Raw genomic sequence first — 17,071 nt, forward strand, 5'->3', positions numbered from 1 at the left:
GTATCATACAACTGCATGCGGTGGACTCTCAGCTTTCAACTATTATTAATTGTTGAAGAGAAGTGCTATTTTTCTGTCTCTCATCTATCTTCATCCAATTTTTAAAGAAATAGCAGGTCTCGTTGTAGACTGTTTGACCAATCCTTGACGTTTTGATTTTTGAATGATGGGGGCATTTTCAGGTTTGTCTAATTATGGTCACCTTGGAGAAGCCTGACGGATTTTTTTTTTTACAAGCGTTGCTCCATGTGATCGATCTCACAACAACAAGAAATTCCAGCAATTACTTGGACCCTAGAGCAATTGTAATTTGTAAAGTAGCAAGAAGGCAAATCATAAAAGCAGCTTTACCTATTGAAACGTAGATAATGGGAGACTTAGCCCATTTAATACACTCGTTTCACACTAGCTAACGTGACATATTCTAAGTGACTTCTTATGTCAGCCACTTAAAATACACCTTATCAGTTGGTGTGAAATAAGCATGAAAAGTAGCATTATTCAAGATTTAATAGTTAATCCACACAAGGCATTAAGGCAAGACACTTGGGGAACAGGGCTGTATATCTTATACTATTTAAGAAGTCACAAACAGGGACACAATGCAATCCTTCTTACATCATAACAGATTTCGATTTCTATTGCCAAAAGATGACATGCCAGTTTATTTGAGTCTACCACACGCACCTGCATACACACCGAAACCCATAAAGATCCACACGTACAATCCAAAAGGTAATACCTGTTACTTCAACAAATACTTGGATAGCTTCATCAATATCTTGATGAGTGAGAAAGTCAGTCCCTTGTGCTATTTTTGATCCATTCTAAATACTGGAGACTGCCACCAGTGATGGGCAAGGCAATCACTTCCGGTACACTGAGATAGACAAGGAAAAGGGCATGAGGGAGGAAAGAAAATCTTATTTCATCCAAAGGGGTCGTCTGCTTTCAGAGCCATGGGAATGCAGTAGGTAACAAGAAGCCAGAATTGTCTACTCCGTAGTATGTAAATTGTAAAATACTTAAGCAAGTTACTTAGGTATTTTTAAGAAAATACAATGCAGAGGCTTTGGGCTTACTCATATTCATGGTTTGCCTTGACATGCTCTGTGAGAGCTTCTAAAAGGGATTGCCTAGTCTTGATTATAAGAAGTTCCTCAGAATCTGTCTGGATCTGAACCCACAATACAAAACCAACAGAAATAAGCTACAAAACAAGTTGTAAACTTATTCGAGCGACTCATTCTTGGATATGCAAATATACAAGAACGAGTAAACTGTCTGACTGGAATGATAAGTAAAGGGCTCAAAAGGTTGATATCCACTCTTCTCTATATTCAAATGGTACTCTTAATTAATGGGGAAATGCAGTCAATACCTCTCCCTGCCACTGATACACTGACTCAATACCTGTAAACACAAAATAAACATGGTCACAAAAAAATCCAATAAAGGAAACTGTATCTATGCCAATTCCATTCTTTTCTACTTTGTTATGCAAATATCCGACCTACAAACTACCCCAACCCAATTCCATCCTGATGCCAAGAAAGCCAAGGCCCATGTCGTTGACTTGATGTCAGTTGTTTGAAAGAATATCATTCGGAAGAACCATAAAATTCAACTCTAAATCCAAGATAAATATATTTGGGGGGGGGGGGGGGTTGTGGAATAGTAAAAAACAAGAACCGACAGCTTGAAATAGAGAGAAAGAGATATGTCCAGAAACAAACTTACGACAGTTTAAATAAAGAGCTATGATCAAAATGGCTCTGAGTATTGTTTGAAATCTCCAGTTCATTATGCATAGCTAAAGCAGGTGTATATTCAAAAGCAACATGTACTTACATGCCTTTCTAAACATGGTTAGACACTACATAACATTTGACAAATAACCCCACTTCAAAAGTTTTTCAAATGTTTTATTCAGTCAGGTGATTTCAGAAAGTTAAACCATGGCGATTCATATTTGAGAAACATTTCTAGACACGGGAAATCCTAGCTGAAATTTTTAAATAATCCAAACCTTCAAAATGAATGCATAAAACAATGTCAACCTGAAAAATTTAGTTCACCATTTTCATTAGAACAAGCAATTTAGTACTTTGATTACTTATGAAAAAAAAAAATTAGAACAAGCAATTTGAACTTAAAAAAAAAAATGCCAAATTTGCCAATCCATGCTCTAATCTTTCAATTGACCATTACCCAGTGAGGGAACATGCAATTCAATGTTGTATGCTGAGGAAAGAATTATGAAGTGCATACCTGGTACTCTGTTTACACATGCTGCAAGTTTTTCTTTGACAATGCTTTCAGCCAACTTCTTACCTAGACAAAGATTATTCATTCCCCAATAAGTTAGTAATTTAGGACCCAAATCTTCCATCTAAGATAAATGACTTAAGAGCATTCCCATTAGTTTATGTAAATTTTTATGCAAAATGGCTAACCAAAACTCACTTCATCTAGTTTAGTTAACCACTTTTCAAAGCTACATCCAACCGTTTATCTAAATTTCTTCTCTATTTATTAAAATAATCATTTTTATAATTTTTTATTCATTTTAATTAAAAACTCATCTCCACCAAAAACACCAAATGAAACCCATCACCCAGCAGCAGCATCTTGAAGAAGAAAAAAAAAGCCCAAACAACAAACAAACACTTTCAAACAACAGCTGACAGCTAAACAAATTAACACCCAAAACAAAATTGGATCAAAATTCGCAGGAGAGAAATTTGGTGATGGAACTTTGATGAAGACGATGGTGGAAATTCATTTCATTGCCATAATGAAAAAGGATTCAAAGACATACCCAGTTCTTTGTTAGGAACGGTAACATAGACGACGATACTTGGCACAGTGTTGCTACTCCCTTCCATTCTGATACTATGGACGTTCTTAGCTGGCGATTGCCCACCAAACTTCGATCTGGAACGCAATTACACAAAAATGGCTGTCAAATTTGAATGAAATCAATAAAACCCACAACATATATATCGCAGAGTCGCGGAGATAGTGGTGGGTACCGTAAGAGAGGGGCAAATGGGAGAGACTGAGCACAACCCGTTTTTAGGGAAGAGCTGTACGAGAGACAGAGATTGGAGAGGCCAAAACTGAGCATGCAAAAGGCCCCGACCAGTGGCAAACGGCGTCGTAGTGTGGCCGCAGAGACGATGGACCAGGACGGGGATGCTCTGCAGCAGAGGCTAAATGCCATTTTTTTATACAAACTTTGTATTTAATGGGTTTGGGTTTGGTTTGGATTCGGGGTTCGTTGCTTGATGCTCTTGCTGTGGAACAGAGACAAATTCCGGCTCCAGAAGCTGCTAATTGTACTGCTGTGTGCTCCTGATTGTGCCACGTGAGAATGGAAGTTTGATTGGACGGTGGTCATCTCTCCAGCTGGAGTTAGTGGGCCCAGCTTAAACAAGTGTCTTTGTTTGTATCTATCTTTGGGTTTGATGCTCCATTTTAGTCCCCTTGACAAGTTAACAAAGGCTAGAGAGTTTTGTGTTTCTAGGCCCGTTGCAGCCCAACTCAACTAAGATCATGGGGCCAAGAGTATAATACTTAGCTCAAGAAACCAACAAGCTATTTTAGAAGAAATCGCATATGAGTAATGCTATACATATTCTTAAGTTTACGTGACGTGGGCTTTTTAACTAAAATCTCAATCTTTATGCACCGAATGTTATAATGGACCATGCTATATAAACTTTAAAAAGATGAGAAACGGATAAGAAAGTAATGAATAGAACTACTCGTTGCATAGAGCTATTGCTTGAACTTTGAATCAAATAGAAAATTTCGGACCGAAAATTATGACTGGAATGATTAAAGAACTGCATCTCATTCCTTCGGCGCCTTATGTCTTGAAAAGAGTCAAGGGTGTGTTTGGCAAAGGAGTGGACCGGACTGGACCCAAAGACCCAAATTTTTTTTCTTAAAATCAACTCCAACATTCTTACTTTTTACATCACATCAATCACTTTTTATTACTATTCAAATAAAAAAAAATCATTACAAAACAAATTTTTTCACTTTTTTATACAAAACATTTTTTTTTTCTTACATCAATTAAATCTGCTATAGTTCCGGTCCACTTCCTTTTTTAGACCCTTTGCCAAACACACCCAAAATTCTTTCTTTTTGTTTTTATTTTCCCTTTTTGGCTCTAGGCAAGAGAGATTTTCTTAGTTTATTATCAATTTTTTTTTTGTTTGCTAATTGGCCTGTGCATAATATATCAAATGAGCCCTCTTTACTAACTAATGTGAAAGCATTCTCATTTCTTCTCCGACATATGATAATAGTTCCTACATCAACCCCCTTTCCTTTTATTGTTTGTTTTGTGTTCTCACGATTGGCAACAAACATAGCTCTAAGGCCCATGGGTTTTGTATTTGAACCAGAAAGGCATAAATGGTCCGCATGCATTTGTGGTTAGTATTGGACTATTCCCCAATTGTTGCCCTATATGCCTTAGTGGCCCATTAAGTTGGCAGAATTCTTCATCCGCAGCAAATTGGAAAATCCCCTTAGCAAGCAACCAACCTGCTACGACTGAAAATGCAAGAAAACGTAGTTGAATGACAAACAAAAAACACAGAAAGACAAATCAAGTAAAGACATGGTTTCATTCAACTACATTACTTTGGACTGTGGTTATGAATTGTGTTAATTGGTCAAGGAAGAACATTGGCAGAAGCACTTTTTCTGTCAGGTCGGTTGCTAATTGGTGGCTATGACATTATCCTAATCCCCCACCATTTACAATCCCCATAGTGAGAGTGCACTTGACTATTCCTATCAAACATCAATCGAGGCTGGCTCACAATAAAATAATCCTAAAGGAGACAATGGTGACTCCAAAATTTGGTCTAAGAAAGAAACCCTCTTTCCCCAAGCATATGATATATATGTATGGTCCCTAACACCAAAATGCATCCTCACCCAACAATGGCTTTTTTTTTTTTGACAACTTTGATGAAGACAGGACTTGAGCCAAGACAGGTGTGACTTTGACAGCTCAAACTGGTATTTCTTGGATATATAACTCATATTAAGAATGTTGTGACCAATAAGACACCAGAGTTACAAGAACTGAGGAAGTTTTTTATATATGTATATTTGTTTTCATTTTTTTGTTTGTTAAATTGATGACTGAGATTGTTAGTGGAGACACAGAAGATACGGCGGATGTTCTGGAAGCTTTTGATGGCGGACAAGGAAGTTGTCTTGGTTTCACATGCCCATACGACCAACTGTTACAAGCTCAATGCATAGGGAGGAACTTTTTTCTTATTATTTTCTGTATTTTTCCTTTTTTTTCCTTTTTCTTAATCCTGATCTGTTTGTAATTAGTAAGTAAACGCTGCTGATTTGTATTATATCAGGTTGGAATTAGTTTATAGTAGTGGTGAATCTCAAGGACTTGCATAGGGGATGCAAGAATATAGTATTACTTAATTAAATACCATATCTAAATCTAAATTTACTCATTGGCTTGCAACCAGATTCCGGAATCTGAATTTATGGCTCCTCAATGGTACTGTCCTTGCCATTTTCATTGGAGCTAGCAAGAAGATAAAAAAAAAAAAAATTAAAATTAAAAAAAAAAAAAAAGGGCCAGACCTCTGAATTTCCTTTCTTGGGTATTACTTATCTATGTATGTTATACTTAAAATATTCCAGAAATATTAAATAAATTAATAAACTTATTTTTGTTTTTGTAAGGTAATTTCTGGGGAAAACAGAAGTCTATGGACCATGGGAAAAACAATGGATTGATTATGATAGTTGTCAAAAAAAAAAAGAACACCAAGAGGGCATAAAATATGTTACTTCTGTAATTGAAAAAGAAAGGAAAGTGATAATAATGTTAATTAACTACTATATTAACAGCATATGAAATTAGAGGCCACGTGCGTAAAGATAACCCAAAAACCATAATATGATATGGCTGTCCATACGACCAAATATACATGAAAGATCCAATTTTTAAGGTGGTATGGTAATCTTAATGTGTTTCTCAATTAAAAAAGAAAGAAAGTAATATTCTAATGTGCTCATATTCACACACGAAGTCATAGAGTGAACTATGTTATAGCTATAAACTATGCTATAGAAAGGAGTGGACCTACATTTTATCTTGGGGGCCATACCCCAAAATGCTTTAAAATTGCTATATTTTTAGCCCCCCAAAGCTCATTTCTTATCAAGTCATTAAACAAGTTAGTATTTTGGTATGGCCCGGCTAGTCGAAGCTAATTTTTAGCCCTCCGACAAAAAAATTCTAATTCCGCGCTCGATCATTGACCGGGATTTTAGAATTGAGAGAGGGATTTAAAGAATCATAGGTTAATTTGATAGATTATCTTTTCAGGGACCATTTATATAAAGAATTATACTTAGAATGCAAGGAAAACTTAGAGCATTTCAAAAAGGGGTTCAATGTGGTGCTGCTGCTGCTGCCTGCCAAACACATGACCTAACATTGGACTTGTAGCAGCAAAGGAAAGAAAAGAAAAGAAAAGGAAAAACAATCCGAAGGGATGAGTTAAAAAAATGAGTAGTGGGGTTGTGATCTGTGGATGACACTCTGTTAAGCTCGGATCTCAAACAGTTTAGGAAGACTCTCTTTAGGGTTTTAGACCATGAGGAAAAGTCTAGGGGGGGAGGGGGGGGGCCTTCACTCGTGCTTCTCATACCCTTAAAATAAAGGTGGAATATAGTCTTCGAAATTTGCACAAACTGACATGAGCCATATGATCCAGCCAAGTGTTTGGTTGCTTTGGAATTGGCCCTCACAGAAATTTTCTAGACTGAATCTGCAAAAGTGGAAAAGGGTGATTTCCAAAGAGCATGAAAAAAAAAAAAAAAAGAGAGGATTTTTTAAAAGAATGAAGGGGATAAAAAGGGTTAGAAATTTGTGTCCCTAAAGTCTCTTTAGGAAATCCATTTTTATTAGCATGTGTGAGTGAATCCAAGAACAAGCATCCTAAGTAAAATTTAGTTACCTTGGTCAGTGGTCCAATTTTTACCGTTGATTTCACTGATTATGGTCAATATAGATTACAGTGTGGCTAAGGTTTTCAAAGCATGGAATTTCACTTTAGTATTTGCAGGCTTACACTTGAGAAGGATCTTAGACAACCATTGGAAGAATTTCAACCCCAACTTTCTAAGTTGGTTTATCCCACGGAATGCAGTACTTTTTTTTTTTTCCCAAGAGATTAGAACAAGGCCGACGGGAGAAGGGATGAAAATTATAAAAATAAACACAGAAAAGGGTTGGGCAAGCCAACAATAAACCCTGATACAACTTACTTAGCAAAAGTAAACAGAAATTAGAAGTGAATGTGTCAATTGAATGACACGACCCTACGTATTCTTGAGACAGATTTTAGAAAAATTGATCGCTAAAAAAGGCAATACAAGAAAGGACACGAACTTCGAAAGATCCCTCAACCCTTCTCAAACCCTCACAAAAAAAAAAATCGTTACACAGCACATCAATTGAGAAACACAGTAGCATGAAATGCAGTACTTAATAAGAGATCTTATAACCCCATCTTTGTTTTGATTCAACCAAGTATATTTATCCAAAATGGTTGTGAGAGTTACATATTATATTAAAAATGTAAGTAAAAATTACATGCATTTTAAACAAATGTCTATTTAATTGACTAGGTTGAAGTTTAACTTAGATCCCATTATCCAACAAAAACCAACTAAAAACAATAGACAAATTAAGTGGAAAACCTTAATACTTATCTTATGGTCGTATAAACCTTTTTGAAATTTCCTTTCCAAGTGAAGAGAAAGGCTATTGTACCACCATATAAATCAATGAGGTACAAATTACAATAATTGGACTATATCTAGGGCTTGTCATACCAGTAAGACCACCGAATTCTTTGTGCACACACACAAAGATGGGGGGGAAAGAAAAGGTAAAAGTCAGAACGGTAGATAATTAGTCAATTGAGAAACACCTAGTCGAGGGGCATCTGGTGAAGGATATTGAACCACAAAAATTGGACCAACTTGTTGACAGAATATGTTTGATCCCTAAACTTGCTCTTCTTTAACAATTTCCATGATTCATCTCCCCCACCTCGTCCAAGAACAAAGAAGAAAAAATAAAGTTAATAACACCGTTGCCAATGCAATGACCAGTATTACTGAATCCACCAGTCAACTAGATATTTCTTGGATAATCATAATCATATATAATCTCAAATTAGCAATCTTTTCTTGTTTTTAATGTTGAGGGTCAAATATCAGGTACGTGCAAAGCACACATTTCGCACGAACCAGGCAAGACAGAGTGCGTGATTTCAAGAAATCGATAGCACTTATGAAGATTCAAACCTCAGCCTTGACGGACCCGAATTGTGCACCGCTAAGGTAACCCCTTTGGGTTGTTAAATTATCAATTTTTGAATGTTGAGGGTCAAATATTGTTTAAGTGCAAAGCACACATTTTGCACGGACCGAACAAGACATAGAGATACATGATCCCAAGAATTTGTTAGTACTTAGGAAGTTTCGAAGAAGCTCGGCCTTGATGGACCCGAGATATGCGCCGCTAGGGCAAACGGTTTGAGTTGTCAAATTAGCAATCTTTGAATGTTTAACAGCTCTTATTAGTCATATCATTTTCACTAAGTACACCCTCAATGTCTTTTAATCCAGCAGTGATTGCTGAATGTAAGAAAAATTTTGTACTTTCCAAATTGTCGTCCACATTTTACACAACTCAAAAACGAGACGCGCCCAAAAGTGAAAAAAAGGAGTAAAAAGTGCATCTCTTTTTGTAATTCTTTGGCCTGTCTAGAGGGACAACCCTTTAATTTCCCCCACCCAAGCTTTTGGCCGACTTGGACAAGATTTCCACATTTCATCATTAAGATTTATCTTTGCTGGTCACTGAAAATGACACAAGCTGGACCAAGTTTCACAAAATACAATACACCCTTCATGCTTTGCAACTCAAATCATTTTTCATAAACATTGACAATGTGAATTTCCCTAATTCTTATACTCAATGAGTTGGCAAGTTGTATACAATTCACCATATCACTCCACAAGTGCACATCATAGAAGACATACCAAAAAAAAAAAAAAATCATTATAAAATGGTTGTTTATGATTTTATTGCTGAAATCTGAATTAACAGCCATGCCTAGGTACATCAAATATAGTAAGGAAATGGGTTGGATAGAGTTGACATAGAAAGCCTAGCACTTATGTCTAAGATGTCTTGGCACGACTCAAACCTCACCCGAGAAATTTTAGGACTGACAATTTTTTTTATACGACCCACAAACTTAATACAAATCTAATACAAAATTAGCCGATTAGGGTTAAAAGGTTTGACTCGTTTAATTACATGAATTGAGTTATAGTTGACTTATATAATATTGTACCTATTTATTGACACGACCCAACTCAATATGTAAATACGAATTACCATCCCTAATGTCATGTAAAAGCCATGATATAAAAACCGCAAAACAGGGGAAAAAAAAAAAAAAGAAAGAAAGAAAGAAAAAAGGCTTAATTAAGTAAGAAACAAAATATTTAAGGGTTTATACCTTGATGCACTTAATTAAGTATCATGAATCATCTATACAAGACATACCCAAGTATATTTCTTTAACACAAAAATGCGACTGGTTGGACTAAGTGTTATCTCTTGTCATGTCGATGTCGAAATTGCAAAAGAACAAACAAGAACCCTAATATAATCAATTTAATAATTTATATTAGTACAACAATCTACAGTTTTGTTTTGTTGAAGTGGATGAGTAATATGATGTGTGTCATGATGGTGTTCATCCCTTTTCTTGACCTTTTTGGACGACTCCTAGGTTAACACTTCACCAATTTGACTACGTAACATCTTTGCATCTCTTATATAATTTTGTCTTAAGTTCATTAAATTTAATTATTTAATTGATATTATAACATGCTTTTTTACATGTAAGTTTAAACCTTTTTTTTTTCTTTCTTCTTTTTTCTATTTAATATGAAGAGGGAAGAAAAGGAAAATTACAAAAGAAGAGAACATAAAAAGGGTGAGTAACCCAATCAACAGCTCTTAACACAATCAGAAAATGATGTAAAAAACAAGTAAATTTACTGTCAACGTGTGAACCTAAACTTTCTTTGAATAAGTGAAGCCAAAAGCCAAATACATGAAATATTTAATTATATAATTAGAGCATGTTTGAGATTGCGTTTGAGAAATATAGCTTTAAGTCAAAAGTGCATTTTGGTCATTTTTAAACTTTTTGAACTCTTAAAAACACTTTTAATTTTTTTACCAAACGAGTATTTTTTTTTTCCAAGCAGTCTTTTTAAGTGTTAAAAACAATTTTAAGCCTCTCAAACACAATCCCAAACAGGCACTTAGTATTTGAACTTAGAATGACAAATTTTCTACTCTTATATCACGTTAATTCCTATCAATGTTTTTCGATAAAATTAAGTGGCAAAGTCTATTTCCTCGCCTATGGTGGTATTTGATAACTCCTTTTAGGATTTTTTTTTTTTTTTTTTTGAAAAATTATTTTGACGTGACCTAAAAGTAAAATGAATTAGGAATTTTTTGTAAGGAAAATTATAAATTAATATTTTAACTTCTTTGAATAATTTGTTTTTTTTTTTTTTTTTTTTAAAAAAAAAGGCTTAACAAAGAAGCTTAATTGACATTATTATATTTTTGACAACTAAAACTCGGTTGCATTATAATGCACCTAAATCATTCAATTAACCACAAATAGATTTGATTGACCCCAATATTCGATGTTTCCTTTTTATCTTTTATTTAAAAAAAAAAAAAAAATCTTCCAAATCAATAGACGAATCTCAATCATTAAACACCTTCTTTTTCAAACAACTCGTCAGAAAAACTTCACAAAATTCAACTCTAATTTTCAAACTACTAGGAAAAAAGAAAAACAAACCACATGTTTGAAAACAAAAAAACCATATGTCTTATCTTATAATAAGTTTTTTTATAAAAATAATAATAATAATAATAATAATAACGATATGGCGTATATTAAGGAAATATGTTTTTTTTTTTTAGCCAAAAAGTACGTATGGGGAAAGGCCAAAGACTGCAAAAGGTCGAGTCATATCGTAATTTCACAAAGAAAACGGGTGCTCTTCCAGTCACCACTTGCATATTCAAGAGTAGACGCGTCGGCATGAGAGTGAAAAAGACAAACTCTTTGCCCGGTTCGTCACTCCCCACACCGTCCATTTTACGCTTTTGTCCTTGCAACTTGAATCATATTACTGCACCGAACATGTCGTTTTCTTTCCTGACATAAAAAGGGTAAGGGCCCTTAAAAACCGTCTCATTAGAACATGATTCCATGAATATGACGAAGTTCAACAAAGTGGAGGATAGCAAGGAAAGTTAACATATGACAGAAATATTAAAATAAAATAAAATAAAATAAATAATTGTGCTAAAATATTTTAATAACAGAAAAAAAAAATTAAGAACAGGTTCTCTTTATTAATGTGTTGTATTAAAAGGAGGTTATTTATTTATTTTTTATTTAAACAAAATTTTGATGTGACATAAATATAAAAACAATAGACAAGGAAATTTGTTTAAGCAAAGAAATCAGATTCAACGAATTTTTTGACAAAATAGATATAAGAAGTGGTAGAGAAATCTAAATAAAGAAAATGGTTAATCATGTTTAGTTTTGCCACGTAAATATCCGAAATTGAATATTAGTTTTTTTTTCACGTAGAGCCTTTGATTTCAATTTTCATTGGTGCCCATTGGACATCCACTTTCCTGACAAGACACTCTTCACACACAAACACACACTCTCCTCTCCTCTCCTCTCCTCTTATCTCTCCCCTATAAAGACGCACTGATTTTCCTTCATAAACCCTTCTCAAGCAGTAAGCAGTCTTTTCAGCCCCATCTTTGAGACTTGAGAGAGCAAGGGATAGGGGGGGAGGGCGAGAGAGAGAGAGAGAGAGAGAGAGAGGAAGAGGCTGCCTTACTACGTTGCATTTCTGTATTATCTCCTTTACATCGTTTGCTGTTCTTCAAGGAAAAAAAAAAATCTCTGCTGCTTGGTCTACAATATCTGAAATCAATCAGTATTCAAAGCCCAAGTTTTTGATTCTGTTTCTCATTTGACGAAACTTGTTGTTTAGAGAGAGAGAGAGAGATTTCTTAGGCCTTGCAAATGGCACCCAGTTTTGACTGTGCAGTTTCAAGCCTTCTTTGTGCGGAAGACAACAGCATATTTGATGAGAACGATTATGGGGCAGTGGAGGAAGAGATTGAGGACACGTGGCTTCATCGGAATCATCGAAACCACGGCCAAGACCGGAGCTTTGGCGGTGGCAATGGGGTGCCCTTGCAGAGTGACGAGTGTTTGGCTTTGATGGTTGAAAAGGAATGCCAGCATTTGCCTGCTGCTGATTACTTGAAGAGGCTGCGAACCGGGGACTTGGACTTGGGGGCTAGAAGACAGACTGTTGATTGGATTGGAAAGGTGGGTTTATGGCATTCTTTGATGGGTTTCTAAAGTTTGCCAATCGATTTCTTTTTTGCTTGCCTGAATGAATGGCGACATCGGTATTGTTTGTTTCCCCTTATAATTAGTCTCATCTTTTGCTTTTGAGGTGATAAGATTCACCATGGAACTGGGTTTATGCAGACAAATTGCTGCCTTTACAATTATTATTAGTTTCATTCTCTTGTTTTTGTAAATGGTGATTTTTTTCCCCCTTTTTTGGCCTTGGAAATCCTCCAAAATGTCGAACACAATCAAGTGGTATTGAACATCGGTGGCATCACTCTGTTTTTGCTTGAAGGGATATATGCGTTTCTTCCTTCTGCATGCCTCTGATTTGCTTTCATTCCCTTCTCCTTGTTTAGCAACCGCTGAAGAACTGTTTGATTAATTTCTTTCCATTGACATTAATTGACGATCGATGCTAATGGTTATACTGATGTAACAGGTACATGCCCATTTCAGTTTTGGACCTCTGTGTGAATATTTAGCTGTAAACTACTTGGATCGTTTCCTTTCTGCTTATGAATTACCTGTAAGTTGAGAAAAGAACGAGCTATTCTTTTGGTTCCAATCTTTTATGCATCACGTTCCGAAGTCCATTTCTGATTGCATAAACTCTGCATGTACATTTGCAGAAGAGCAAACATTGGACAATGCAATTGTTGGCTGTGGCATGTTTATCTCTTGCTGCCAAAGTTGACGAGACCGAAGTTCCTCTATCTCTAGATTTGCAGGTTATAATGAATCTCGATTGCCATCTCTGCATAGATGTTCAGTTCTCTTTTCATCTGTGACCTGATGATCATAATCCTCTTAACAGGTGGGTGATGCGAAATTTGTGTTTGAAGCTAGAACAATACAGAGGATGGAACTTCTTGTTTTGAGTACCTTGAGGTGGAGAATGCAAGCAGTTACCCCTTTCTCATTCATAGACTACTTCCTCTGCAAGATCAATGGTGATCAAATCCCACTTAGAACATCAATCTTGACATCAATCCAACTCATATTAAGCACAATAAAAGGTGACACAAACGGGAATGTAGTGCTATAGTTTTTTCTTTTTCTTTCTGCAGTGGTAAAAATTATGATTGAGGGTTTTAATGTTTTGGTGGATGCGAATTCAATGCAGGGATTGATTTCTTGGAGTTCAGGCCTTCAGAGGTTGCAGCAGCTGTGGCAATAGCTGTTGCAGGAGAAACCCAGACAGTAGACATTGAGACAGCAACTTCTCTTCTCATTGAACATGTGAAAAAGGTATATAGTCATTGGTCCACCGAACCACAAAAGGATATTCATATGATGATTTTGCTTTTGCTTTTCCTCTTATCATTCTTTCCTGATTACTTGCCAATTTGATTTTAAGTGAGATATGTTAACTAATGTTAACTCCCCTGTTCTAATTATGGTTGATGCAGGAGAGAGTGATCAAGTGTCTTAATATGATCCGAGATTTGTCATTGATCAGTGCCTCTGTTAAGGATTCGACTGCAAGAGCCCCATCTATACCCCAAAGCCCAATTGGAGTGTTGGATGCTGCATGCTTGAGCTATAAAAGTGATGAAGTTACAGTTGATTCATGTGCAAATTCTTCACATAATACCCCAGATGCTAAAAGGAGGAAGCTAAACAGAACATTTGAAGTGGAGCTATAAGGTCATGGAATGTGGGATTTTCACTTGGCCTCCTGAACAAATGTGTGATTGATTTTGTTACATAGGAACTTTAGTTTTGATTATTCAGGTGGGCCTTCAAAGGATACCCAAAAAGAATGAAGATAAGGAAGATGGGTTTTAAAGGAAAAGGAGGGAGGTAGAAAAATTGGAGGTATAAGAGCACTTGAATAAGTTGAGTCATGGGTAGATGATGCATGGTGGATGAGGAACAGAATTAGCATACTTCATGCTCTAAGCATGAAGAACACTCACCAGCTGTTAAATATTAGAATTCTTAACAGCTAGAGACGAGCTAGAGAAAAAAAAAAAAAAAAAAGTGTTGTGTTTGAGAGATTAGTTTGGGTGTGTCTGGAGTTTTCATTGGTTGGAAAAAGAAAAAGATAAAAAAAAAGTAAAGGTCCTGAGATATATTTGCGAGAATTGTATAATTTTTAAGAATTTTTCATATGTTTGTTTATTATTTCATAATATTCTATGCTTTTCAATTTACTCACAAGTACCCCTGAATTGATTAATCTACTTTATTCAGAGCCATGTCAGCAATTCTTTGTTTGACCATGACTGGTTAGACTGTGGGGTTTGCAGCATACGAAACTGCAATATGTTAATGCATGCCAAACAACCCCATAATAATATTATATATGTAATTGAAGTGAGAGCCTTGATGGGGGTGCTCTGTGTGGACCCATTTGTTAATGCTTTTTAAAAAGTGAATTTATTTTTAGTTCTCTCTTTTAATGTTTTGATGGGACATAAAAAAAAAATTATCAAACACTATTTCTGCTGTCCCTAATCTATCCCATAAGGACACACTCAAAAACAATATATTTTAGGGCAAAAAAAAAAAAGGGTCTGTCACCACTGTTTCTGAAGTAGCACTGATCTGCATTATTCTGCAAAATATTAAAAATGTATCTAAGTTGGAAGAATTCAGAGACATTGAATGCCCAACTATATAAAGGCCTCACCAACTATATAAAGGCCTCACCAACTATCAGACACGATTCCATAATCGCTTAAAAGTGGGGTGCATGAAGTAGAAATAGAGCACCAATAGCACTCATCATGGATCTATAATATTAATGTGATTATTAAAAGCATATTAATTTTCGTCTGTATGTGATCCAGTTATTGCCTGACGAGCTGTAGCAAAATAAAGGCACTCTCTAATTAATGGCAACTGGTTCCATAGCAGCAGGCCAACGAAGCCATGCTGTGTATCAATCCTGATTAGGGGGTGTAAGATGCGTCTGGCCGCTCGGCTTGGTTCAGTTAAATTCGGTTCAGTCTCGGTTCGCGAATACAATAGAATATTAAAAGAGATATATTTGTATAGAATCAGTTTAGCTCGGATAAACTTGTATAAACTCGTATAATTTCATTTTTATAAATATTTTTAGTATTATTTTAATTTTGTAATAAGAATATCTTAAGAAAAAGAGAATTATTTTTCTAATATGATAGATATACTTTGAATTATTGTTGTGGGTTTAGTTTTAGAGATTTGTGTGTACATGAGTGTGTTGTGAGTTTGCATGGGTATATGTGTATGTGCCCCTTCGGCGTGTTTGTGTATTGCATAATGAATTTATATACATATATATATAAATAAACTTGAGGTTAGATTATTTAAGATTCAAGTTAATTTATTTAGCTGACTCAAATGATAAAATTTTAACAATATTTAATTAACTAATAATTAGTATGAATTTACAAAAAAGATAAGCAATCATGATATTTTAATTCATATAAGAAATGAATAAGTTGCTCAAAAAAAAAAAAAAAATGAACAAGTTAATTGAGCAGCTCCTAATAAGCTTGAACCCGATTCTTGTTCGAAATAAAATCAAATGAGCCAAGCTAAAACAAAATATCTAAATCGATGATAAGCTCAAGCTCGACTTGTGTTCGAAATAAAATTAAATGAGCCAAGCTTGAACATTCAATATTCGGGTCGATCGACTTAGCTCGAATATAGCCTTAATCCTGATACATGACCATTAATGAAATTTCTTTGTCTAATCACATATTATTATCAGTTTGTGAGAAAATCTGGAATCTCTTAAAGAGTACGGCCATGCAATCCTCTCGATCTATACTGGCTATGGCATATTCCAGAATCCAAGAGCTCCTAATTACACTAAACAACTAATCTTTCCATGAGTGATAGCCCCAAAAAAAGAAAAAAATACGACAATAGCTTAAAAGGAATTGGCTTTCGCCTATCGGTCCACGATGCCAACTCTCAACCCTACCAAAGTGATTATGTTCCTTCGAGTTTGGTAGTTATTTTCAGAAAATTAATATACAGATGTCCATTGGTTCACAAGCCGGTGAAGAATCAGTATTGTGCCAAATTATTGATAAGCCAGTGGAGGAAGGCGGCCTAAGGTGTGTGAAAGCCCCTTGCCGGCCGGGAGGTGGGGGATGTTGGTGTTGCTGTGTCGTGATTTTATTGGTTGCTTCTTTATTTTTCCCTATTCTTTGTGTTTCTTTTTTTGATAGTTTTTTGTATTGGCCTCTTTTTCTATTTTTGATAGAGTTTTTTCTCTTTATCGACTACTAATGGTTGGGTTTGGTTTCTTCTACCGACTACTGATGATTGAGTTTAGTTTCTTCTACTAACTACTAATGGTCGTGTTGGTAACCCTTATGGGATTTGTTCTGTTTACGGAATGTTGTCATCTTTAACCTCATTCATTGGCGGTATCAGTTCTTTTGATGAACTGAGATATTTATTTGACTAATTTTTAATTGTTCTTGATTTATTTTGTTCTAACTCCCTTTTTGCATTTGATATTTATTTTCTTCTAATTCCTT

General features: G+C 35.3%; 2 protein-coding genes across 2 annotated transcripts; one reads left to right on the plus strand and one right to left on the minus strand.

The window, feature by feature from the left end:
• Positions 1-546: 546 nt before the first annotated feature.
• LOC132189731 (protein CutA, chloroplastic) lies at positions 547-3,268 on the minus strand. The gene is made up of 6 exons (XM_059604509.1): positions 3,036-3,268; positions 2,822-2,937; positions 2,272-2,334; positions 1,382-1,413; positions 1,083-1,177; positions 547-880 (listed from the first exon to the last, which is right to left on the minus strand). Exons 1-6 carry the CDS (start codon positions 3,224-3,226, stop codon positions 799-801), a joined length of 579 nt encoding a protein of 192 aa, XP_059460492.1. The 5' UTR covers positions 3,227-3,268; the 3' UTR covers positions 547-798.
• Positions 3,269-11,867: 8,599 nt separating this feature from the next.
• Positions 11,868-14,661, plus strand: LOC132189916 (cyclin-D2-1-like). Its single transcript, XM_059604754.1, has 6 exons — positions 11,868-12,554; positions 13,024-13,110; positions 13,214-13,312; positions 13,399-13,600; positions 13,708-13,832; positions 13,994-14,661. Exons 1-6 carry the CDS (start codon positions 12,243-12,245, stop codon positions 14,228-14,230), a joined length of 1,062 nt encoding a protein of 353 aa, XP_059460737.1. The 5' UTR covers positions 11,868-12,242; the 3' UTR covers positions 14,231-14,661.
• Positions 14,662-17,071: the final 2,410 nt, after the last annotated feature.

The sequence above is a fragment of the Corylus avellana genome, chromosome ca8 (assembly GCF_901000735.1).
Source record: "Corylus avellana chromosome ca8, CavTom2PMs-1.0".
In the NCBI taxonomy this organism is placed as follows: Eukaryota; Viridiplantae; Streptophyta; class Magnoliopsida; order Fagales; family Betulaceae; genus Corylus; species Corylus avellana.

Coding starts and splice junctions, on each gene's coding strand:
- LOC132189731 (XM_059604509.1), bottom strand. CDS start 3,226: ATGGCATTTAGCCTCTGCTGCAGAGCATCCCCGTCCTGGTCCATCGTC. Junction 2,938..3,035: donor CCATTTGCCCCTCTCTTACG/GTACCCACCACT, acceptor ATTGCGTTCCAG/ATCGAAGTTTGGTGGGCAAT. Junction 2,335..2,821: donor CGTTCCTAACAAAGAACTGG/GTATGTCTTTGA, acceptor ATCTTTGTCTAG/GTAAGAAGTTGGCTGAAAGC.
- LOC132189916 (XM_059604754.1), top strand. CDS start 12,243: ATGGCACCCAGTTTTGACTGTGCAGTTTCAAGCCTTCTTTGTGCGGAA. Junction 12,555..13,023: donor CTGTTGATTGGATTGGAAAG/GTGGGTTTATGG, acceptor CTGATGTAACAG/GTACATGCCCATTTCAGTTT. Junction 13,833..13,993: donor TCATTGAACATGTGAAAAAG/GTATATAGTCAT, acceptor TGGTTGATGCAG/GAGAGAGTGATCAAGTGTCT.